Source organism: Phlebotomus papatasi, chromosome 3 (genome assembly GCF_024763615.1).
Source record: "Phlebotomus papatasi isolate M1 chromosome 3, Ppap_2.1, whole genome shotgun sequence".
Taxonomy (NCBI): Eukaryota; Metazoa; Arthropoda; class Insecta; order Diptera; family Psychodidae; genus Phlebotomus; species Phlebotomus papatasi.
The window spans coordinates 11,098,505-11,124,404 of NC_077224.1; the positions used below are offsets into that span (position 1 = coordinate 11,098,505).

General features: G+C 33.6%; 1 protein-coding gene across 2 annotated transcripts in view; it reads left to right on the top strand.

Annotated features, from left to right (window-relative positions):
- Window positions 1-25,900, top strand: part of LOC129806677 (protein expanded) — an 82,704-nt gene that overhangs the window by 51,313 nt on the left and 5,491 nt on the right. For both annotated transcript variants that reach the window (XM_055855445.1, XM_055855446.1), the window contains exons 2-4: window positions 3,643-3,776; window positions 3,862-4,007; window positions 23,520-23,599. In XM_055855445.1, the coding sequence (XP_055711420.1) occupies window positions 3,685-3,776; window positions 3,862-4,007; window positions 23,520-23,599 (318 nt within the window). In that variant the 5' untranslated portion in view covers window positions 3,643-3,684. The remainder of the gene's footprint in view (window positions 1-3,642; window positions 3,777-3,861; window positions 4,008-23,519; window positions 23,600-25,900) is intronic.

The window sequence follows — 25,900 nt, forward strand, 5'->3', positions numbered from 1 at the left end:
AACTAAATATTTTAGGCAAGGGGTCATTAAGTAGGTGTTTAATGAACCACGAATGGCGAAATTTTTCAATTGGAAATTCAATTGAGGGGAATTTTCGATTTAAGGAATCACGAAAGTTCGGTTTTCTCGTATCCTTCTTAGTAATGCCACTTGATAAGGGTAACTAGAAGGTTCAATAGTTGATCGACCTTATACTTAAACTGATTTTTACAAAATATTTGGTTCGAGTATGCGGCTGATGTAGTTTATTTGGGCAATAAGATAAGAAAATGGCTAGTATTTTCATGCCGGAGGTTGATACATACGCTAAGACGGTGATGGCCGCATGTGAAGGGAGATAAAAAGACCAAATGAGATAAAAATAAACTGAACTAATTGAAACGGCTGGAATTTATTAAATAAATTTCTAAAACTGAGGAGTTACAATAATTCCTGATTTTCGAAACGGAAGACTGACCCATTAAGAACGATATGAACACCGGTGTTCCGTAGAAAAAAACCTTTGCTAACTAAAGTTATTTTTTCTAATGTTGTACATAATCGAAAAGTAGAAAATTTTAGGAATCTAATTTATACTAATTTTGAAATTATCAAACTGATGAATGAATTTTACAATTTCTTTCATATTTATTATTATTTTTTAAGCTAATATTTCTTGATATTAGATACTACAATAACTTTACATAATATTTTATTATTTACAAAGCCTCTTAAATGTGATAGGGTTACTATAAGAATTCAATCATCCGTATAGTTCCAAGATTTAAAGTTATACATTTCATCGATTTCGTTATTCGGTTTTGTTTTTAATGTCAATTTTCGATCAATGGAAAACGACTTGTCCTTAGAGGGCTAAAATTTTAATTGCTTTTATTCTAATTCTAAGTAAAATTTTTAAAAACATGTTACATAACAATAGAATGGATTCAAAATTATTTTAAATATCTTAAATATTTTTAAATCTTTAAATTTTTTTTAATCTTTAGTAAACGGAATTTCCGTATACGGACGAAATGCCGATCTGGGTAACCTCTAAAATATATCCAAAAAATAAAGAAATTAAAAAGTATTTTTAAAAAAATAAGGATTTCTTCAACTAAGGCTTAGCCATATGGCTTAGCTTCCCTAATTTCTTATCAATCAAGATTTCTTGGAAAATTATCAATTAGGATTGAACAAAATGGGCAAGTGATCGATTAAATGTTGAAAAACCATTTTTTAACCATTTTGTTGCTATATTGAATTTTGAGAGCACCGGGCAGTGGACTAAGACTTAAGTCTGAAGCCGGCATTACGTACAGTTTGACATTAATGTCAATGAAGGATGTATCGCCCATGAAGGTTAGATTGTCACCACGAAATAAAATGGTTGCTTTTTTTATTTTTATTTGTATTTATTTACTTTTCTTATTTTTTAATTTATTGCTAATAGAATACATATTTCGAAAGATAATTCGTGAAAAGTAATGAACAATTTTCAAACAATCATTTGACAGGAGACGATGCAACCTTCATGGTCGGTAGGGCAAAGTGCCCATGCTTTGCACGGTCTCAAGTTTTATAATTACTAAATTTTTCTGTTTCTGAATAACTGTGACTCCTCATATTTTAAAAACAGGACATTTTCTTCTAGTTTTTAAAGTATGGATGCGATGAGTTACATTTATCGAAAAACATGGGAAAAATTTAGTCATTATAAAGTTTGGGACTGTGCAAAGCATGGGCACCTTCCCCTACATGCATCACTTACTTTAAATGCATTAATTATGACTTTCGCTTATTAAATAAGGAGAACCTTAACATTAAACCTACCGACCGTTTTTGGTGGTTTTTTCATGTACGTTCGATCAAATGATCGACCAGGCTAGGTAGGATACTGAACAAATTTTTCTTGAAAAAGAGAAAAAATAAAATTTAAATATAGAAAAATATATTACATGAATATTTTAAGAAATTCATAAAGATTGATAACGATATTGTAATATTGTACCGTTTAAATACGTGTTAATTTTAAAAAGTTTTCAAACCGGTCAATTTGACCGATCTTGGTAGGTTTAATGTTAATATTTAAAAATGGCAGGCTAAATTCCAAAACAGTTGCATTGTTCTTTTAATTGAAAATTACATACTGTTTCTGAAAACAAATAATATATTTTTATAACGATTAAATTAAAACTGTTAAGAACGCTAAGTCAGCGGCGGACACATGATATGGCACCTACAGCTACTTGTATTTTGTATTAATTGTGTATCTTTAAGCGGAATAAATATAACATTATTGTTTTAATAACCAAAGATTAAAAGAAAATTATCAAAAACTATTTTTTCAAATTATTTTCGAATTATTTTTATTTATTTCTTACTAAAGAATTGTCAAAAAAAATAATACTTGTTTTCTTCAGGATATTCTTGTATCTTTTTAAGTTCTATAGATACTATTAATTATTTTTAAAAATTACAATTTTGTCTTTATTTTTTGTGAAATAAAATTTAGTTTACTCTACTGGTACAAATAGCGATCTGTTTCTTATTTTTCAAATTTAAAAAAAAAAAAAGTTTCAGCGGCATTTAGGGAATAAAACATCTTCGGAAAAGCGTCGGAAAAACATAAGCCGCTATAATACTTCATGAGCGATAGAATAATCGACCTAGAAGGAAATTCTGTAACGCTCTGGCAATGCCATATGACAAATTGTGTTCGAATCTCAGGATAGCTTTTTCGAAAATGCGATTCTGTAGCCGTGGCATTGCCATTTCAGCTCATATGGCATTGTCAGAAGTCACATATTTGAGATTTCTGGCAATTCAAATCATAATGAATTTTGTTAAACAAATCAACCAAGACATACTGTATTTTCATAAAATCATTAAGAAAAAGGATTTCATTAAAAATCAATGATTTTCGAACTCGATATGACAAAAAAGCTCGAACGGCATTGTCAGGTTTTGAACTCACGCGTGACAATGCCATGAAAATTACAGAATTCCCCTACTGGCCGTATTATTTTAATATCAAGTGTAAATGGATTATTCAATTTGACGCAGGAATGTGCTGAAATTCTTAGAAGTATTTAATAAAATCCAAGAAAGTGGCTTTCTCACTAGATTCTATACGGTTGAAAATATAATGCTGTATTTATCAATGACAATGACATGAAAATGCTATTTTATGCATCCTCAAACACTAAATTAATTGAAATTCCACTTAGGCAGAAGCCTCAGAGTGTCATATAAAACTAATCGCACAATCGCGAATATTTTATGGATATATCTTGAGTGCTGGTTAGTTTTAAATACACATTTGATTGCTGTTGATGGCTGGTTTGTTTTTTTCTAATGAAAAATCGTGAAAAAATGCCCACACTTTTCATTCAGTACAATCGATATCGAATAGTAAAAATAAAATTAATATTCATGGTTTATTGTGAGAGCTGGCGCAACTCGTTTGAAGACATATCGTGTCAATATTTTTGTGCTAAGGTGGAATTGCGGAAATCTGTCGTCTCCCCATTTTGGGGACAATCCATTGGCAAATCACACATTCTACCAGTGTCTCCAATTGTAATACATATAATTAGTGTTTGCTGATGTAAGATGTTTTACTAAAAATAAATGTGTCTTTCGTTCATTTTCAAATTACAGGAAATACTTCATGAGAGTTATTGCAGCTGGTAACGATGCAGCATGCGAGCTTTTTGTACCGTCAGCGCGCCCCTCGAGGTCTGCGCGCCACCCACACGCCCACTGTGTCCAGGTGCAAGATTCCTAGCACTCAGGTATGTAGCACATCTTATGCGTATGCCGGAAAATTTCTCACACGGCCCCCACATTTACTCTTCTTCTGTCTTTTCTGCCAACCAGATTGCTGGGAACACCACAAGCGCGCACTCTTTACTTTCTAGTAGAAGCCAAGAGTCGCGTTCGCGAAGTTTACGCACAAACATGCCTTCATTTTGCCAAGCAGGGTATGCTGGATACCGAACTCTTCGGACTGGCTGTTCTCACAGGTAAATTCCTTTCAAAATTCTATTGAATTCCGGGTTCGTCGTTTCTAACGTTGAAGTCTTTCGTTTCCACGGCAAGTCATTCGGCTATCCTGAACTTATTCTGCCATATGATATAAAAACCACACGTTTTAGATAATATTCCCTTCTTGCTAAATTAGATTGAAAGTTCACAGAACCGCCACTAAGGGCACTGGTAACTAAACTAAATTATAAAACTTCAAAATTAAATATCTCTATTCCTATTGGTTGGATTGATATGAAAGTTAAATGAGTTCTAGCTATAATAACTGCTTTTCAAGCAAGCAAGAACTTATTTCAATCTGACTTGCCTTACCCGAACTGTAGAAGTTCAGAGTTTGAAGACTTACAGGCCAGCATTTTAAGTTCTAGTTTATGGTTTTTGATTTAATGTTTTCAAGTACGTTTGGCGCTGCAAGATCTGAAATTTTCAATACCTTTATTGTAAAAAATGTTTAGAATTTTCAATATTGTTGTTTAGATTGTTATACTTGGAAAATAAGGCACAGGTTCTCTATAGGTTCAATAGTACTAAAAATACGGGGTCAAGGTTTTCAAGGCTTCAAGGTTAATTCAATGATCCCGAGCTGAAACTTTAAGGTCTCACAAAGACCTTAATATAAAGAAGACTGGGACAGAATTAGCCAGGGGGTAGAATTAGACAGTGCAGTGCTATCATACTTCTTAGAAAAAAAAAGAGCAAACTAATATTTATTCAGATTAATAAACACCCTTCCTATTCAAAAAAGTTCATTTTCTGGCAACTCTGCCTCAGCCTCCCCTAAAACTTTATGGAGTATTTAATGTTCTCAATAGCGTTGATATGGACGGTGCTTTGGTTGTATAAGACAATTTCTAAGGAATTTAATCTTAACCAAGGAACAGATCTTGAAGAACCTTTTTTGATGATTATTTCGGCGACATTTCGAAAGCCATTTATTTTTAGGTTAAGTAGTTTATCACGAATGCTACTGCCTATTCCAATACGCCACGAATCTGGCGTCCTCCTCGTTTCACTGGTGAAGACCGACTGAGGAGCCGATTCGAGTATGCCTTCGAAATTCGGAATATCTTTTTGGGTACTCACAACCCCATCTAGCGGAACTATAGCGATATCGTAATTTGAGTTTAGCCGCCGTTATAGCACCCCTCAGAGTTACCATCCCAGCTGAACAGTGTTTGGTACCGTTGGCTTAGAAAAGTCTTCGTCAGGACGAGCTTTCTGCATCCAACTGCTCTAAGCTCAACAGCCCCACTATTGTAGTTAAAATTAAAGATTTTGAAACCATTTGGAGTATCAAATATTATCTAGCTTTTCGAAATGTTCATATCGATCCTTTCTAGAATGATCGTTATGAAAATGTAACACTTCAAGACACTTGTCAAATGAACCATCGAGAAATACTTTTAAAATTTTATTTCAAATTTTGATAGTTTCAAAGGATCTCCTTTCTACTTCAATTGAAACTCTCGTTTTAGACGAACAAACTATTTAAAAAATCGTGTTTTTTTTTAAAAGCCTTTTGAAGAAGTTTTTTAGGAGAATTGCTGTAAATATGTAAAAGCCTTTACAGGAGACTTCTGGGAGGTAAAATCCGACTTGACAGAATTCCATCTTATTCCTCAAAAAGCAACCCAGAGAATGAAGAAACATTTAACACAGTCGATATATGCAAAATGCAGGTGTGCTTTAAAATTCCTTAAATTCCTTAAAGATTTGCCTCTATGCTCTCAGTCGTTTCTCTACAAGTTTATCACCTGAAACGCAGCTGATCTCACCCTCGGCACAGCGTTCTATATAGGTAATTCCTTTTGGCTTTCACTCCCGAATTATACGCTTAAGTTTTTGATATCTTTAAAAAGATGGAATTTATAATATTTTGAAGCCGTTTCTGCAGAAGTTCCTTTACTTAGATCACTGGAGTGATCCTTAAATGAAAGATCATTTCAATAATTAGTTTTTAAAAGCACCCCATTGGGTTGTAGTTCATTTCAAAGGATCCCAGGTGAACCCTTTATTTATGCAAGTACTTAAGAAGGCTCTGAATATGAACCTGAGTCCACTTACATGCCCATATAGGGGAAAGTACTCTCCCTTCGAACGTTCATGCCTTCGAATAATGTGAATTTTCTTTTAGTTCTTCTAAGAGACTTACACATTTCTATTAAATATTAGTTGGCTTATCATCAATTGTTGATAATTCCGTTATAATTTAGTGTAAATCTCTTGCGAAAAACAAAAGATATTCACATTATTCGAAGGCATGAACGTTTGCAGGAAGAGCACTTTCTTCTAATGCCGCTTCTCTCTCCGGAGTTTCAACACTGAGAAAAAAGAGGCTGCGATTAACTTTTTTTCGTCATTACTTTAACACTTTTTGGGTGTAAAAATATATCAACATTTTTAATGTTAATTTTACACCTAAAAAGGGTAAAATTAACATGAAAAAGGGTAACTTTAACCCCCAATACACCTAAAAAGGCTAATATTTACACCGTATTCGGATCAATACTACAGGGTAAAATTAATATTTCCGGAATCTTATTTTAACTTTTTCGGATTTCTCTCACTCAGTGAAGTACCGAACTATTAAGTATCAGGTACGATAAAGGCCTCTAGTAAACTAAAGAACGCTGAAATCTAAATTTTTCTTTTATTTTTTAATTATTCTCTTTAAAAATTCAGAAATTGTACTTGTAATACGATAATTGCATTTATCTATGTGTTTTACTGTGAATTTTGTGAATTTTAACTTTGCGTCTTCCAACTTTAGATCCATAAGGGCCCTCACCTACAACAAATTGATATGGACTTAACACAATTTATCTTAACAAATTTAAAGAAGATTTTTATTTTTATTTGAAGCACCTAAGATATCTTGATTTAGGCTGAACCGTTTCGCATTTTTAATAAAAGGGTTTTCTCAAAAATTTATTCAGTCCAAACTTTTGTGATTTCGAGCACTCTGCGAATTGCCTCAGCCATTTTTGTATTTTTCAAAAATATTTCATACACTTTGAACATTCTTGAAGTTCTCTGCGGGTAAAAGTTCGGTGTTTATTTGGTGAGGAACCCCGGAGAAAAATTTTTTGGCTTCAGTCATAAACATTACCAGTGTTCCCCTGCCTCCTCCATGGGCACCAAGATTGCAGAGGTCGCGCATTGGGCATAATATATAGTGATGCTGAATGCTTGCGTCTGTTTTAGGACGAGGAGCTCTGGGTTGATGTTTTATACATGTAAATAGCCGAGTTATACATACCAGTAGAGTCCGAAAAAAAATCCACTTTATCTTCCAACATCATCTCCCAACCTCTTCCAACACAACGTGTGTAATTCTCTGTCCTCAGCTCGCGGTTCAAACAAATGACTTGCGCTACGCCAGAGGCCGCCAGAACAAGAAGAAGACTGTATATCCCATCAGACCACGTTCCCTCTTCCACACCCGCGAACGTCGTGGATCCCACATTGGGTCGTCCGTAATTGCGCTCAGAGCCAGCAGCTACCTGAATTACCAAACACGCGTCTTACGTCTCGAGATTCCATTCCGAATATTCGTATTATGTGCCTTTTGCTATATATCCCCAACACAGTCATACCCAAGCTACATAAGATATGTAATAGCCGTGATGCTCGATTGGATTCGCTTGAGGTATTCTTTACCATGCGCTCCAAACTGAACCATCGTCAGACGTGCCTTAACCATTTTCAGGGATTTGGAATTTTTGGTATAAGACCTCAAGAAGGGGAGGAATTTTATTATTTTATCCCAATTTTTCATCTTCTTTTTTTTTAATTTACTATATCAACGGATATGGGGAACTTTGGATATTTCATACAAAATTTACTTAAAGTAAAATCGCTTAGGATTCAAATAAATCGTGGAGAATTCCACCACCTTTCCAGTAGAGGTTGATTATTTTCCTTATGATGAGGTTTTCAGTTGTTCTCTTTCTCACTTCTCCGTCGTCATCTTCATTCCACCATCTTTCTTTCGATCTTCAGTCACATGCACATAATCAGGCATCTGCGCTTCTAAAATCCTCCGGCTGTATACGAAATCTTATCACTTCACTGATACAAGTAATGGATCCCATACACTGATACCTTCAAAATTTCTTCAATTCCACTGTTTCAAATAGATTGACAATTAAGCGTATACTTCGCGAAAGAAAGTTATTAGGAATGAAATAAATAATGTCATTCGTTTTGAAAAAAAGAATGATATATCTTTAATCTTGTGATTAAAACAAAAAACGATATCCTTAAGTTTGTTATCTTGTACAGTTTTTCACATTAATTTTTTTACCACAGCCACTGAACTTTGTCCGGCGCAGAGGTCCAATCCTCCCCGAATATGGTAAAGGTATAATGCTATAAACAGACTGGGACGTTTGATCACTGCAAGAACCGATATTGAATTGTATACGTTTGCAATAATCCTGGCTGTTATAAACGTTACTGTTCAAATCCTTACGGGGTCGCTTTTAATGCCCTAGACAATGGCCTCTCGACATTTCATTTTTCCATACGTTTTTGCATAGAGGCACTGAAGAGTATTGGCAAGATTTTTCCTAAAGAGAATTGGCTTATCAGTCTAATATATTTCGAAATTGCCCATTAAAAGCTATCTAAAAATACATAATTCATAATGTTCGCCAAAATTATACAAAAACTACAAGCAAATTTGTTTAAGTCGCGGTGCAATAGCTGCAAAATTTTTACAAGGAAAAGTGAAAAATAGCTTCACTTTTTATTAGGCTTGATAGGCCCCTGGCCCTAGACTTAGACACACTTACGACTTAAGCCCAGGAACTTAATGGAAAATGATGGAAATGTAGTTTGACTGTTATTTCTAATATAATTATGTTAAGCCGTCTCTCGGCTAATCCTCAGGTCTGTCAAGGTCCTAAGCCATTGCGATGTCATTGTCTTTTGGGACTTTGTCATAAATTGGAGACCCGAGAGAGTCAGTCCGGTCTAGAACGTTAGAGAAGAAAAACGTGTGGACTTTGGTCTCTCGGGGGAATCTGTCTGGGTGCTAGAAGATGTGGCGACTACTTGCTTAATGCCCTCTACACACTAAAGAAATTTATGTTCATATTAAAGAGTTTGTCCTACACAACCGCAGGGAATTTGCTTCAATCTGGACATAAATTTTCCTAGTACATAGGGGCCATAAGAGAGCCCATTCCCTATAAATCCTTCCAACCTAAGAAACCGATAGGTAGTTTACAGTTAAGAACGTCACATATCGCTCATTTGGTTACAAGGACAGCAACATTGTTTAGTTGTAAAAAACTAATAAATTAAAATCATCCTAATGTGGTTGAGACGGGATGATTTCTCACTCAAGTAAATTTTTTGTAAGTCTCAAAATATTTTAATTGTATTAAAAACAAAGTTTAAAATTTGAATATTCAATATTTTCAAAGACAAAGAAAACTGACATTTTAAATGTTGACCATATAATATTTATGATTCTCTTTATTCATCCAAAGCTTTATGCATGGAAATCGATCATAGTATATTCGTATAAAAAAAATATTTTATATATTGAAAATATTGAGCTTTCTCTTTAGAATACTATTTCTAATTTTGGAAGAGGACCCCTACATCAGGATTTTGGATTTTCAAGTTTTTAGGTTTACAAGATGTCGTTCAGAATTTTGGCTTTCGGAATTTTAGTCCATTCGGGATTTGGGCCCATCCAGGATTTTGTCTTTTCGGGATTCTGGCTTTTCAAGTTTTAAGTTTTACGAGATGTTGTCGTTCAGAATTTTGGCTTTCGGAATTTTAGTCCATTTGGGATTTGGGTCCATTCAGGATTTCGACTTATTCGGGATTATAGCTTTCGGAATTTTGATCAATTTCGGATTTTGATAAATTTGTGATTTGGGCCCATTCAGGATTTTATCTCTTCGGGATTTTGACTAGCACCGTTATTATTTACTCCCTCCGTTCCGAAATAAGTCGTACGTTTGGCGAAAAATTAGGGATTAAGGAATGGTTTCAGAGAATGTTCTTGTTCTTTGCAAATATCTTGTGTATGAACTATCCTCCATGTTCAAGGATAATATGGGGATCCTATCACGATGGTAAGTTGAGGAATCTATATGTTGAAGTTGTCCATTTTTCGCGTTTTTTCAAAGAGCTCCGGTAGATAGTTAATTACTAAAAAATGGACTGTGATTAACATTACAGGCTAGAATTTGTTCTAAATTTTTAGTATGCACAAGTAGAACTCAACATTTATTACTGATACGACATTTTTTATATCTCAAATTTTGCAGAATAAGCAATAAAAAGAACATTCTTTTTTATGTGTACGAATATCTGGGTGCTAAATGGTTAGAGATAGGGACTTGGGACCTTCAGCGGACCCCCACAAGTTGACCCTGGGACCATTAATATGTTTCTCTAACCAGAATTGAAAAAAAATCGCACGACGTGTTTTCGAGCAATCCCAAAAAACATGATTTTGGAGGGGAAGGGGAGGGGTGGGAACAAAATGAAGGACATATTAATGGTCCCTGGGTCAACTTATGGGGGGGGGGGGGTCCCCCGAAGGTCCCAAGTCTGTATCTCTCACCATTCTGCACCTCTTTTAGATTGAAAATAAAACGCAAAAAATAGGACATTTTAAGACATACGTTCCTCAACTTACCATGAAGACTGGACCCCAATTTTAGTGCTAAACATTAACAATAGTTCTTTACAAGAAATAATTGTTGATACACAAAACATTTATCAACAAACTTTCCCTTAATCCCAATTTTTCCGAAACGTATGACTTATTTCGGAACAAAAATTTTTCCCAAACGTACGACTTATTTCGGAACGGAGGGAGTATTAATTTATTTTTGAAGTACTAGGCTCTTTAGCCATTTTACGCATTGTTTAATTTACAAACTTACTATTAATTTTAAAATGTTTCTTGAAAAATATCCATTCTGATGGTATAATCAGCGACCGGTACTAGAACTTACAACTATGACAGTCGAGTCAGAAATCTTACTGCCAAAGATCCGAAAGTTCTCATCAATTGCATCCGGAACCCTTCTAAAGGAAACTGTCTTGGAACTAGTAGTAAACGGAAAACGGGAAATAACGGTTTTGTCACATTTTGCCCCAAGTGCCCTTAGTGAAAAAATTTTATTCAGTGAAAACCAAAAATAGTATCAATTGATGGGAGATTAATCTGGCCCCTGGCCTAAGGTTAAGGAAAATTTACGATCGTCTGAAAGGATCCCATATCAAGCGTTCTAACGACTAGCCATTAGAACATCTGCTTGCAACATAATGATCGTTTGTATATCTCTTTGGGATGTAGGAGAATGTTACTCGGCTTTCTTGGCCGTGTTCCTTGAAAGAGTTTGTGGTGTTGTGGGCATTCTTTCGATTCTTCTCTCTCTCTCTCTCCATCTTATTGGGCCTCATCCGTAGTGTTTTATTTTCATTATAAGCCCGAGGCAACAACAACAGCAGCAGCAGCGGCATTCAAAAGTTGCTATATATATATACATAAGTGGGGCTTTGGCCACAGTACACAGAGAATGTCTTGTATAAGATTTTTCGATGAATCTGTTGGGATGTGTTTTTATATTTTATGACGGGCTGTTTGGCAAAGGAATGCGGCCCGGTCGAGAAGAGACCATGGCGAAGAAATGAATAAATAAATTGCGCGAGGTATGGGTTATAAAAAAAATCAATGTGTGTGCCTATAATAAAATTAAAATAAGATACCCCGCGATGGAAAATGCTGAAATATACAGAAATTCGAAATGTGAGAAAAAGAGAAAAAAAATAAAAGAAGTAACATCAGTGATTGCAGCACACACAGAGAAAATTATTTTTTCGTTACTCTTCTTTTTTTTTTGGACTAAAATTATGAAGAGCAATAAAATAAATTTCTGTAAATTAGTGTAGGTCCGCAAAAAAATCAACTGTGATGCCTCATTCCAGCACACCATCCTCCCAATTTTTACCAAATTTCATCACGAAGGAATTTATTTGATTTCAGCTTATTGTTAATTTATTTACACAAGGCTCTCCTCTTAGGCTCTTTTTTGTTTTCTTTTAATCGATGGCGTGGGCAATATTTCCATATGTCCAACATGAATTCAGCAATTAATTTATGCTCATCTTGCAGATGAAAAAACACGGGAAAAGAAGTTTCTTTCCATTCAATTAAATTTACTTCTGAAACACAATCAACGGGAAATTACCTTTAATCGAATTTTAAAAAAATAAAAAAAAAATATGACATCTTTATCAATATAGTGATAAAACTGCATTAATATGGACTATATTTGCGTTCTTATTATCCCTTTCAATATTTTATTATACAAATACATAATATTAAAAATTAGAAAATCTCCATTATCTCCAGTTGAAATTTATGAAGAGGGCGTGGCCTAAATTTTGTTCATTCATTTCTGTTTTATTTCAAAGGAAACGCAGTACGTTTTGTTCTTCTTGTCCACTATTAATCACTTAGTTCAGTTTATTGAGTCAATCTAATTCCTCTTTTATTGAAAATTAAAAGATTTAACTCTTTAAGGATGATTGGGTCACCCGTGACCCAAAAATCAATTTTTTTCTTCGGCCTTCTAAAGCTGTATTTTGCTCTAAAAAATTAGAAAAAATTGATAGGGGACTCTCCGGTGGTGGCCAGTGGATTTGAAGTCACTTCACAAAGAAAAACACTTCTTCAATCTTTCCAGAGCTTTCGGTCCTGGATGTGGACCTTCTTCAGTGGTCGACTAAACTATGTTTTTTGTACTTTATGAGGATCGTTATTTTGTGTAAGATTGAACAATATCATCACTTTCAGATTATCAATTGGGAAGGTTCTTTCAGGAAATTGATTTTACTGATTTTCAACTTTTGAGCAATTTTTCTTAGGTTCGAATCATGATGATATGATGTACGGATCATATCCGAACCTAAGAAAAATTGCTCAAAAGTTGAAAATCAGTGAAATCAATTTCCTGAAAGAACCTTCCCAATTGATAATCTGAAAGTGATGATATTGTTCAATCTTACACAAAATAACGATCCTCATAAAGTACAAAAAACATAGTTTAGTCGACCACTGAAGAAGGTCCACATCCAGGACCGAAAGCTCTGGGAAAGATTGAAGAAGTGATTTTCTTTGTGAAGTGACTTCAAATCCACTGGCCACCACCGGAGAGTCCCCTATCAATACACATCACGCCAGTTCTTCATCCAATTGTATATTAGAAAAAATGATTTTTTCTGACCCTCGAATTTTGACCTTCTCGTCCTTAAAGGGTTAAAGGAAGGGGGGCGTGGCCTAAAATTATCTATTTATACTTTTAAAGTTGTTACTATTTGAGACGCTCAGAGCAGAAGTGGTCTCCTTTGTATGCATTTCCCTATTAAGACAGCCCACTTCTGCTTTGAGCGTCTCATTTTTAAGTTGATTTCAATCTTTTCGTGTTTTACTTTATTGCATTTAAAATTTCATAGTATTTAAAATTAGTGAATTTGAATTGTCATGAATTGTAAATTTTAAAGAGGCGTGGCCAAAAATTATTTATTCAATTCAATATATATTTACGTGTTTTATTATATTTACCGATCAGTTTTAACAAGTGTCTTCAGAAATTTAAGTAATTTGTGTAAGGGGAAGCGCGCTACGTTCGGACGACTCAAGCTTCGGACAATTCAATTTTTTCTCTATGTTTCTTATGGATTTCACACATAGCTCGTTTGTGAAAATATGAGGCATTGAACTAGCTATTGAAATATAATATTATAATGGGGCAAATTCATTTACAACACATTGAAAAAAAAAAAGATTTGTGCGAAGCATAAATCGTCCGAAGGTAGCGCGCTTTCCTCTACGGAAACCTAGACAATCGATCATATTTTTTACTGGAAATTTACATGAATTAACGGAAATTTAACCCTCTTTAGGTGATCACGGAGAAAAATTAAGAGAAGTCTATTTTTTAGTCCACTATACGCTACAACTCATCAGAACCCAAATTCATTTAAAACATATTTCGATTTATTTACATTATATCCTACAAAATCATCCACTAAAATTACAAAACAATTAAAAATTCGAAAAGATAAAGCCTATACTTATTTTTAATTATTAAGTCATTTTTAAAAATCTTTTTTATTTTTTTCTTGTTCCATCTGATTAGTTTCAAGTATTAAAAACAAATAGATCTGAAGAGTCGTCAATAAATAAAAATTCAGAAAGGGGCGTGGCCTAAAGTTTTAGTTACTTATTATAATTTAATGTCATTACTTTCGCAACTTGTCTTGAAAATCCTTTCTTTTTTCCATTTTTAAAAGAACATTTCTATTCTAAAAAGAACAAGTTAGTTCTTTAGCACATAGAATAAGGCATACCTTTAGTAGCAGTAGAGGAAGTTGTTCCCGCCAAAACTTTTCATGGTCTTCAGACTTGGCCTGGCATAAGTGTTTCTAGAGCTGACCAGAAATTTGTTGTTTTCCTGGATTTTCTATCCTCATTCCTTAAATCATTATTGCTTTGCTTAAGAAGATCATTTGGTGTAAAACCACAGATTTTACTTATTTTTAAAAAATATCATTAACTTATTGGAGATGAGTGAATTCCCCTCATTGGATCCATCTCACCGCTGAAATACTCAGCTTTTTGTATATATCAAAACAGGCGAAAAAAAAGATCGGGAGATAAATAAAGGAAAGGAGGTGAAAAAAGCAACAAAAATCGAGTATAAAAAAAGTACTACTCGATGAAGAAAAAAAAAAGCATTGGAATGTGACCTTTTCGAATTGGTATTGGATCTTAGTTGATTTTTTTCAGTCTTGGAGTCGCTCCTCGGGCATGATCAGCGCGCTAAGCGTCCAGCAAGTTTTCTGGGTTTCCAAATAACCCGGCTGCCCACAAATTTATTCTAAATTGATGATAAACTGATTGCGGTAAACATAACGCATCATGGCATTTTTGAATAATTAGAAATGGGAAGAAGGATCATTGTGTTTTTCAACAGGATTTCATTCTTTTTTAAAATTTTTTTTCATTTCGAGTGGACAGAAAAATTAGGGTAGTAATTTTAATAGCACAGCTTAAGATTTTCAAGGGTATTCAAGGTCAAATGTTAATCTTCACAACGGTCCATATACCATTTCCAAATAATGCAAGTATGGATTTATTTAAAAGGTCTTAAACGACGGTAATAAACTGGTTAAGAAACAAAAAATTAATCATATCATAATTTTGATGAGCCTAAACGAGAGGTATTCCTCAAATTTAATCCCCGGGTTTTAAATCCCAATTTCTGTTTTTAAAGTAGGGTGAAAAAACACCTATTGACACTTTAAGAACTCGTGTCAGGACCTATTGACACCCTACTCTTTACAATTTGAAATTTGAACACTTATCCTTATCGAAAAACGTAGATTAATGAAAAAACGCCATATCACTTACATTTTATTAGATACATTAAAAAATTTCAACATTTTGACAAAAATGTTAATAGAGTTCCCTGTCGAAGAAGTGTTCATTCGACGGTATAATTGTCTATATTTATGTCACTTACGACAACCCAATTTATCTATGTTAAAATGTAAATTCAATAAATTATATTATTAATAAAAAATCTGAATTCAATTTCTTAAAATTTCGGCATTTGGGACTGATATATTATCCGAATTATAGAGAAACTCTTTGGAGAAACTGTTTGAAAAAAGTCTAACTATTCAAAAAACACTCAATAATGAAAAGTAAAAACATCAATAAGAAAACTCTTATCAAATTTGATCTTATATTTGCTTTATTAGACAATCATAACCGAACCTAATAAAACATTAACAATTTTGTTTTTAAATGTAACTACTGTCTGTACCAAAAAGTAGCCCGGTCTTTAAAGGACCGAATTAGCGAGAGTGTACTGTATACACGTTAAAAAGTCCAGGCCTTTATATAGAAACTTGCCACTAAGATCTTATTGTTAGCGCCTTAAATACTCCATTTAGCCGGGTATTATTTAAGTTCTTAGCGGTCTTCTTAGCTATCTTAGGTATCTTCTTAGCTTATACATTGACAATGAACCGCCTAAACAAGAGAGGCTGGTACAGAAACGAATTCGGCATAAAGAGACTTGTCGATACAAATACACATTCACTGCAACTGATCCAGACAAAGCTGGTCTGCCGCAATATATAGGGTGTCCCAGAAATCACGCAAAATTTAAATTGAGCGGCATTTCTGAAATAAAGGTCCCCAACGAATAATAAAAATACTACGTGACAGTTTATAGATTAGGGTTATTAAAAATCCACCACTAAATGACAGACCAATGCTCTTTTGTTCTTAAAAAAATTTTAAGAAATCATTAAATAATTTAGTTTGAGAATTGGTCAGAAAATTGACTTAACTTCGTCAACTATGAAAAGTCTAATTCGAAAATTCACAGAACTGAATTAATTTTGTGGGCTAAATACACGTGCCATCCAAGAACAAGCCCTTAATATGATTAATAATATCGTATCAGTATTATCCGAAAATAAAGCTGATCAAGTGTTACTGTTACTGACGCTCGATATCGCGACATGATAATCGAGTTTATGAAGCCTAAATTGGAGGATTTGTTCATTAATAATTAATTTATTATGAATTCATTAATACTGAGGACATGTGGATTTAGCAGGATAGTGTGACATGTCATATAGCCTAAGAAATAATGCAATTCCTGCATAAGACATTTCATGATTGTGATTTTCTCTATTGGTGATCCGAATTGGTTCTTTAGATCATACAATTTTAGACCCTTACATTTTTCTATTCTGTTATTCGAAGTTACAAGCCTAAGTGAACAGACCTATATCCACCTGTGTGCAGACACCATTATGCAGGCATAAGTGGCCTGGATGCAGCGGATACGATAAAGGTTTAAGCCGACCGATAGACAAATCTTAATTTTTATCTCGTACCTAGGCCTTCAATTGAAGTTGTTATAAATTCTTTATTCTACCGATTTGTCCTAACTAAAAGACGACGATTTTCTCTAAATCATGCTTCTCTGTTTAGGGGTTTTCTACGGTATCCTGTATTTTTGAATTGATGGAAATGAAAAGTCCCAGCGAGTACCAAATGCTCACAAAAGACACTCTCGATGCAGTGCCATTTCCATATGTTTGGTTAGCATTTTTTATTCGAGAACTCCTGACCGGTCAGCTGATCGACTGAGCAAAAATATGCTGAAAACGCTGCTTTTTTTCAACAAACTGATAACTGGTAACTGATTGTTCCAATCAAAACACAATTCTTTCACCTAAAAGCCATATTCGATTTATTGAAACCGAAAGACACGATCGATAGATAATTTAGCAATATTAACAATTGTGAGATTAAAGTAACTGAGGTATTGGAAAGCGGGCACAGCAGCGCGACTGGTGGTGATGGCCCAACAAGGATTCCCCTATTAAGGGCGCGTATAACGGCAGGGCCTTTAGCCGCGGAACCGACACACGTCTTTCACCAGGGGGCTGACATTAGTTCTGAAAAATGCGACCAGTTTTAGTGTAAATTTTTTCCTGTTTTCGTACACATTTCACGAGATATCTCCAAAACTACGTAGGTTGCCTATTTGGGGTTTTCGGTTGCCTTTTCGCTATTAAATTGGCTTTTATTGTGTATTAGTATTATTTACTAATTCATTCTACAATTACAGAAAACAGCTAATAAACTCAAAAGTTATTTCGGCACGCTAAAAACATGTGGGAAACATAGGAAACGTCATGCTCTTGTCTTTCACAATGAATTCATATCCTGAAAAGTCTCCAAAAAATTGGATCCATTGGCTGTTACATACAAATTAATCAGCATTGGTCAGTCGGGTGTTATGTTTGCGTCTTCTTTCGGTTGGCACAGCCTCAGCCAAACCATCCGGACTATCGCGCGCCATTCGCTCACGTTGGATATTCCTCCAGTTATATCTCTGACGCTATTGCAATTGTATATGGTAGGTTTAATTTTATTTTCTGCTACAGATGTGCTGCATTCCAGAAATTCATTCATTGTCATCGAGGTGTTGGGGTCTTTTTAGAGGTAATAAAACCTCACGATATTTTGTATGTGCTGAAAACTCGTTCGTTTGTCGCATTTCTCCTCACAGACCCCAGAAAGAGGAATAAGAAGCATTGTCTGCTGCTACATATAGAATTAATTGATGAATTTTTCTCTTGCCGCAGCAACACCGTAATTACATCCGATTGGAGTGCATGAAAATTCTCTTGAACGGAATAACATTCCATATTTTTGGAGCGAATCCATCTCGTCCCAAAAGAGAGTGTTGAACTCACGCGATCAAGAGTATCTTCGTGGTGGAAGAAACGGCATGAAGAGACGAAATGCTTGATGAAATGACATCATATGGAGATGAGGAGGCATCTCCAAGTCGTCCAAAACCTATTTACAATCTTAACCTTTTGACACCTTCTCTCGTCGATCTTGGTGCTCTGACTCTCCCCCATTGCCAATGGCCTGGCCACAAACTTCACATTCACAAACAATTTATGATTATTGTTGTGATCTGCGCGAACACAATGAGATGAAGAAGACGGTTGAAGATGGAAAAAGGAATTATAAAAAAAAAGAGACGTCTAAACGCGAGACCGCATTCCAAACGACTTTTTTCCCGTGTCTCCACACTTCCCGCTCCAACCCCAAGATCTCCTGCCCATTTTTCATCGATTGCAATAAATTTGAAATTTGTCGTCTCCGATTGCCAGAATGCATACACAAGACAGCAACCAACAAATTTTTTGACAAAGTGGTAGATCATTCTATTGATGAGCGCTATTCCATCTTCAATAGAATAATACCGGGCGGCGTGATCATCCTTTTGAATTCTACAGACATTTTATATTCTGTAAACACTCTTGGAAAGAGTTTAGTAATGGACGACGATTGATTACTTTTGTTCTAATAAACAATATTCTTATCAGGAATTCCAAGACCTTTCCTATGAATCCAAACTTAGTCCAATCGGTTGAGAAATATTCATTCTAGACTTAAATTACCTTTGACCTTGAAATCTATTAGGAATAATTAAAGAGTACTTTTTTATATAAACAATATGCCAACTGAAGTAACATATAACGTGTTATCAAAAATTGAAAAAGAAATGGTAGAGGAGCGGAGGAGTAGAGAATGAACGGTTTGTCAAAAGCTTATCAGAAGATTATCCAATAAGCAATTTTTTCTTAATATGGTCTTGTAGAATTCCTTAAGTAAGACACTTAGAACCAAAAATCTTTTTATTTGCTTATAACGCTCTTGGTTCCATCACTGAGATTCCAATAAGTAAAGTGGCGCACTCTTAAGGGTCTTAGGAGCTTCTATAGGAATTTCAACAGAAAATTTTCACTTTAAGCCTTTTAAAAGTGCACTAAAAGACTTGTTTAATATTTGGTTCTATAAGGCAGCTATTTTGCTTCTTGGGTATTTTGTTATAAAAAAAAATTACAAAATATTACTAGTTAGGATGAAAGGTAAGGTCCACCTATTGACACTTTAAGAACCCGTGTCAGGACCTATTGACACCCTACTCTGTACCATTTGGAATACGAAATTTGAACACTTATCCTTATTTATCGAAAAAAACTTAGATTAATGAAAAACGCCATATCACTTACATTTTATTAGATACATTAAATAAATTACAACATTTTGACAAAAGTGTTAATTAGAGTTCCCTGTCAAAGAGGTGTTCATTCGACCCTATGTTAATTTACTCTACACAGAAAAAATTGTAAAATTGTTCGTAAATGTTTGTGAATTCCTATGGGGACTTACAAAATGTTCGTAAATCGTTTAACCCACAAAAAAGATTGTAAAACTTTGTACTGTTTTCACAAATATTGTGGGTAACTTGAGCACTTTATGAGTAATTTTGTTCTTTTACAATAATTTGTTTGTACATTTTTGTTTGTCTGGCAAAACTTTACGAACAAATGGCTGAATTTTACTAAAAAAAATTTTAGAAGCATTTACGAACAAATTGTCGTCAAAAAAAAACAAAAAATGCTCTTCAAGGGATCATGTTATAAACAATTTTTGTGAAAAAACTACAAAATTTACAAACTGTTCAATGGGTTATACGATTTACAAGCATTTCGCAAATTCCTAACAGTAATTTGCAAATATTTACGAACAATTTTACCACATATTTTTGTTCCTGGTATTGTTGCAAAGTCAATTATGACAAACAAGTTTGTTGAACTTAAAATCATCAAAGTCTTGACATATAAGTTTGTACAAGTTTGTCCAAGTTTGTCCAAGGTTTGTCATACCCTAACTTAAGATCATTTCCACCAAATTTTAAAAATGTTTTGAAAAATTTTCATATGTAGTTTCAGAAACGTTAAGAAAAATATGTTTTTTTATCATTGGAATTTATTAATTAAATCTTAGAAAAAAAATTTCTAAATTTAAAATATAAAAAATCATATTGGGTACTATTGAATGATTAGATTTTGCTAATTGAAATATTCATAAGTCGTGTAAACATTGAGAAATGTCCCTACTATACCATTCCGTTCCTTAAACATTTCGTTAACTAACTTCTTTAAGGTATGTTTTCGGATCAAGGTTTTCTTTCAAAAAATACCAAACATACAAAGACTCTCTTGCAAAATTCTTTAAGTAAAATAACTTTCAATTAAATTAAAATTTTAATTTTCAAATGAAATATTATAATTAAATAAATGAAGACTGTTTCGTGACAAAAAATATTAAAAAGATTTTGCGGTAGATCATTTTTACTTACACTACTGACGCTTTTTTTGAGTTTTTCATTGTTATTAAATTAAAAAAAAACAATTTGAGGATCATGGTAAATTTCTGATCAAAAATTGTTTTTCTTTCTGAAAAAATAAAGCCTTCATTAAATATAAATTTAATTAAACAATGCGAGAAAAATTTGCATAAAACGAATAAATAGCATTTTTATGTATTCTGAAATAAAGTTTTGTCAAATCGGTAGAAATATTCTTTTGACAAAATTTTAACAATATCCATTGGCCCGCTTGACGAAGCTTTTGAACAAAAAGACATTAAATTAATCTATCATCATAATTTTGTTAATCGTTTTATGATCTTTGTTTTATTTTTAATTATTTAAGAAGCACTATTTTTGTGATTTTTCTAGCATTATGCATGGACGAAACTACCCCACACTCACCTCTATTTGATAACAAGCAATACTCAGCAACTATCTCAGTATCTTTTATTATAAAGACATGATCTTATCATTAGAACGATTTAGTAAAATGTTGTTTTAGTTATCACATTTAATTAAATATCCAATTTCAAAGCTCGTTTTTGCAAAATTAAAGTTTATGTGCGCTGATTATAAAAAAAACAATATTTTTAAGTAAATTATTTACAAAATTAAGAACTAAATTCAATTTATCTTGAATTATTTATTAAAATCATCTTTTGTATTTTTGAATTCTTTGTTCACTTGCCGAGAAAAGACCTCGCATTCAGATGGGTATAGAGTAATAAACGTAATAAAGAAAGGTGGGGTAGTCTTACTCAGTTCTGTGAATGTAATGTGATAAGTTTGCAAATGAATTGTTTTAGGGATATAGATACCTAAAAATCTGATAGAACAATTTTTAAATATTCATTTATTGTCTTGATTTTTTTTCTAAAAGTTGTGGGTGAGGGTGGGGTAGTTTTACGCATACATTACTTTCGAAAATACGTATTTTTGAGGCAATTAATAATTATCTAGGAATTATACAGTGTATTTATAGACAGCAATTACTTAAGAGAAATAAACTAGACATATATAATGCAATAGGGAGATGACCTCCTTCCAGCTGCGTCAGGGATGCTAATCCTTTCAGAGACCAAACAACAATGTTTTTTCGCCAGAGCTTTTGGCGTGACGGTGCGCCTTCTTCAGTGGCTAAAAGACGGGTATTTTTTTTATTAAAGAGACTGTATCATACAAGTTCTTTGTATGGAAAAATCCCGCCTTTTTGCCATTGAAGAAGGCGCACTGTCGTGCCGAAAGCTTTGGCGAAAAAACATTGTTGTTTGGTCTCTGAAACGATGCACCCGGAAGCAGGTCATCTCCCTATTGCATTATGCGCATTCTTCATCAGTTATTCTATTGGCATAATTAGACATAATTAGTTTGTTCAAATTTGGCACATAATCGTTTGGCAAATACATTTTGAAAAAAAATGCTACGTAAAACTACCCCACTTTTCCATTATATGCATTAAGCTGCCCTACACTCTCTTAAATGAAAGCAAAAATGTTTTTTTTTTATGTAAAAAGAAAATAGTTTTTCAAGACATAGTGCTGTACTAAATACAAAAAAAAAATTTAAAAAAAAAAAACAAATTTAGTGCCAAGACAGAATCATTATAAAAAAATATTTTGAATTTGTAAGAATAAATTAAACGAATTTAAATCATTTTTCTGAAAAGAAAAACAAGCCTTTTGCTGACAAGGTTTCTTTACTAAATGTTTTTTTCAGTATTGAAGACATTTTAAATTATTCCAGTATAATAAATAGGGGAGGTGCTGTATGTTTGAGACACAGTGGATTATTCTTTAATTATTTAAACAAATTTGACATAAAACACTAATCAAGTTATTTCAATAAAGTTTACGAGTCAGTACAACCAAGTCCTATACAAAATTTCAAGAAATTTCTCCGAGTTTTGGAAACAATGCTTAAAGTCAAAACCTAAAAAAGTGTCTCAAACAGGATGTCCCCCATTCGATTTCTTAATTCAGAAGAATATTAAGAAGAATTAAAAGTCGATCAAGGCAGTTTTTTCTTGACATTGGAAACTCTATTTTCTTGATCAATAGGTCAATGGTAATTGAAGTCAAACAAAATTTAGTAGCTTCTATTCAAAGATCCCTCGAAAATCAATTTTAAATTATTTTCAATGTTTCCAAAAAAGAGCCTCTATTAAATTGTTCAAACGATGGAGCATGACGAATCCAATTACACAATGAAGTTCAATTGGGCACGGCCGGAAGTAATTTAAAGAATATTTGGACATTGCTTCAGCTGACAAAGGCTCTAGAGGGTTTCTCATCAGCAGGGATAAAATAAACAAAAATAAATAAATCAACAATCGAAATTTGCAAAAATTATGATGAAATTAGTCATCTTGGTCACGGTTTAAAGGTATTCCGAAATCTATAAAATATATTGCTTTCTTTGGAGTTTAAGAAGAAAATATTATAATATCTTAAGAGAGATGTGGCTTGTTTTCCATTCCGATACTCAGACACATTCGTTCGCAATTAATGACACTGGAGGAAGATAGGAAAAAAAAGAAGAAAGACAAACGACACTACAAAATATTTTCTTAATTGGTGCAAATTATATAGCGCCGTGCTGACTTTCCGTGGAAATATTTGAAATTGTTAGTGTTGTGTATTTATTAAATCTGAATAAATTATTTAACTATAAATATTTTTGCAGATGGCGAGTATCTATTTGCCGATCCAGAGAGCAAATTGTCCAAGTACGGCCCGAAGAGTTGGCGTTCATCTCACACGCACGTAAGACATTTTTTTTTTCAAATAATCAATACTGAACTGAAGAAAAATGTTATGAGTTTTTCTGAATTTAATCAATAATTTGTATAAAAGGGAATTTCTGAATGGTCTAACCCATTTGCCACGATATCAAAGCGTTATAAAACCTATTAAAATTTAAAAGATAAGAAATATCAGCTGATTTTTAAGAGCATAAAGAACACTTTAATCACGGAGGAAATAACAAAGTTCCTTCAAGCTTCATTTTGTTTGGTTTTTTTTTCAATTTTAACATTTCTCTATTTCTTGGATTTAAAAAATCACAGAATCTCTGTTTATTAACGGATTTTTAAAATTAAATATTTATTAGAAAGGTCTGGTGATATCCTTCAAATCTAAATAGGTCCCGGTCGAAATCCCGAAAGCTAAAATTCCGAATTCTTAACACTAAACCTACCAAGACCGCTCAAATTGACCAGTTTAAAATTAACACAAATTTAAACGGTATAATGTCACTATCAAACTTTATGAATTTCTTAAAATATGCATGTAATATATTTTTCAGTGCTTAAATTATAATTTTTTGCTCTTTTCCAAGACAATTTCAATTGAAATTGAAATTTTCTTGAGTATCTTACGCTGCCGCAATTTGTCATTTGACCGAAAAATGACCAAAAACGGTCGGTAGGTTTAGTGTTAAAAGTGTCATAGCTACACTTTCAAGGGAAATTTTCTGCGGCTTGGGAAATTATTCTACACATGATCCCCCATATAATTACATTCCTTTCCGAATTTTGAACATTCTGGATTTTGGCTTTCGGGATTTTGGCTGGATCCAGTCTGAATATATTTTAAACTATTCAGAAGTTCCTTATCCTGTTTATTTTAAAAGCCCTTTGTATTTTAGAATTTTAAAATAACAATTTTAAAATCAAAATTGTTTTATTTTCACGAAAAAAAAATATTTTCATTGCAAAATAAAACCAGCAAATTGCTGAAAAATCGGTCGCACTGGCGAACTTTCCCTTCGGATAAGGGCACTTGAAGCTTTCAGTCGTAAGGTTCGACCATTCGACTTTCTGTTCTGTTTCGTATCAAACTGAACAATAGACTAAACAAGGATCTCAGCTAAGAGGTTAAGCATAGAATCTGAAAGACTAAGATTCCAATTAACAAGCAATTCTGAATCGTATTTCTGAACATTTATAAATCAAGTGGATTATTTGTATTTAAATCTAACCTAAATAAGCTAAAAAAAATTTCGGAAACCTTGCCTGAAGATAAATTAGAGAAGTTAAGTCAAAGACTTCATAGTGAATGCTTACGTTTGAATCCTTAATGCCCTAGGTACACTTACGACTATAGCCAAGTGGCGACTCAACGTAATTATATTCAAAATCATGATATGGCTAAATCCACATCAGTATCACTAACTAAGCCGTTTCCCAACTTAATCCGAGAGACGGTTAGTCAGAAACTGATGGATGTGAAATGTATTCAACATTTTGGTTATAATTACGTTAAGCCGTCACTTGTTTTAGGTCGTAAGTATGTCTAGGGCATAAGGGTTCAAGACAAAATCCATCTATTTACACCCGTAGTTTCATAATCGAAAAGAAAAAATATTTTGCGCATTCATTCATAAACCTAATTTACTTTAACTAGGATTGCCGGATTAAAGTGTTCAATTTCATCATACATTTGGGAGTTATACGGGTTTCAGAATGGCGGATTAGCCCAGTTCCCAAGCGTTTTAAAATCCAACATAGCAAGCAGTTTTTGTAATATCTAGTCTTAAGTCCAAATTTTCCCAAAAATCTTGCCTGCAAAGAAATTAGAGAAGTTAAGCCATATGGCTAGACCTTGGGTCTGATTCTCCTATAAGGCTTTATAACCGCAACCAATTGGGTAAGATGGGGTAATTTGGAATTATGTCTAATTTGGCACTTTAGGAGTTCCTACCAGTTCTAGATGGCAAAAGGAAAAATCAATGAAGAAGTACTCTTGAATGTAAAGTCTTATACTTCTTCATAGTTAGCTGAGATTCTTTACAATCTAAGCTTTTTTGGTCACAGGTGAAATTCGACCTCATCAGATCGGGCCCAAACTTTGGATTTACACGTTTTGACACTCATAGATCACGAATATCATATGCGCAAAATATCAATTTTCGTGGACGTCCCGTCCCGTCCGTTCGTCCATCCGTAGTACAACCACTTCTGGAGAGAGAACGGAAAGAGATATCGACAAGCGGTTTCGGCAAAAGTTAAATGTCGATAAGTGGCTAGAAGTTGATGATGTCAGACCCCCCCCCACCCCCTAACG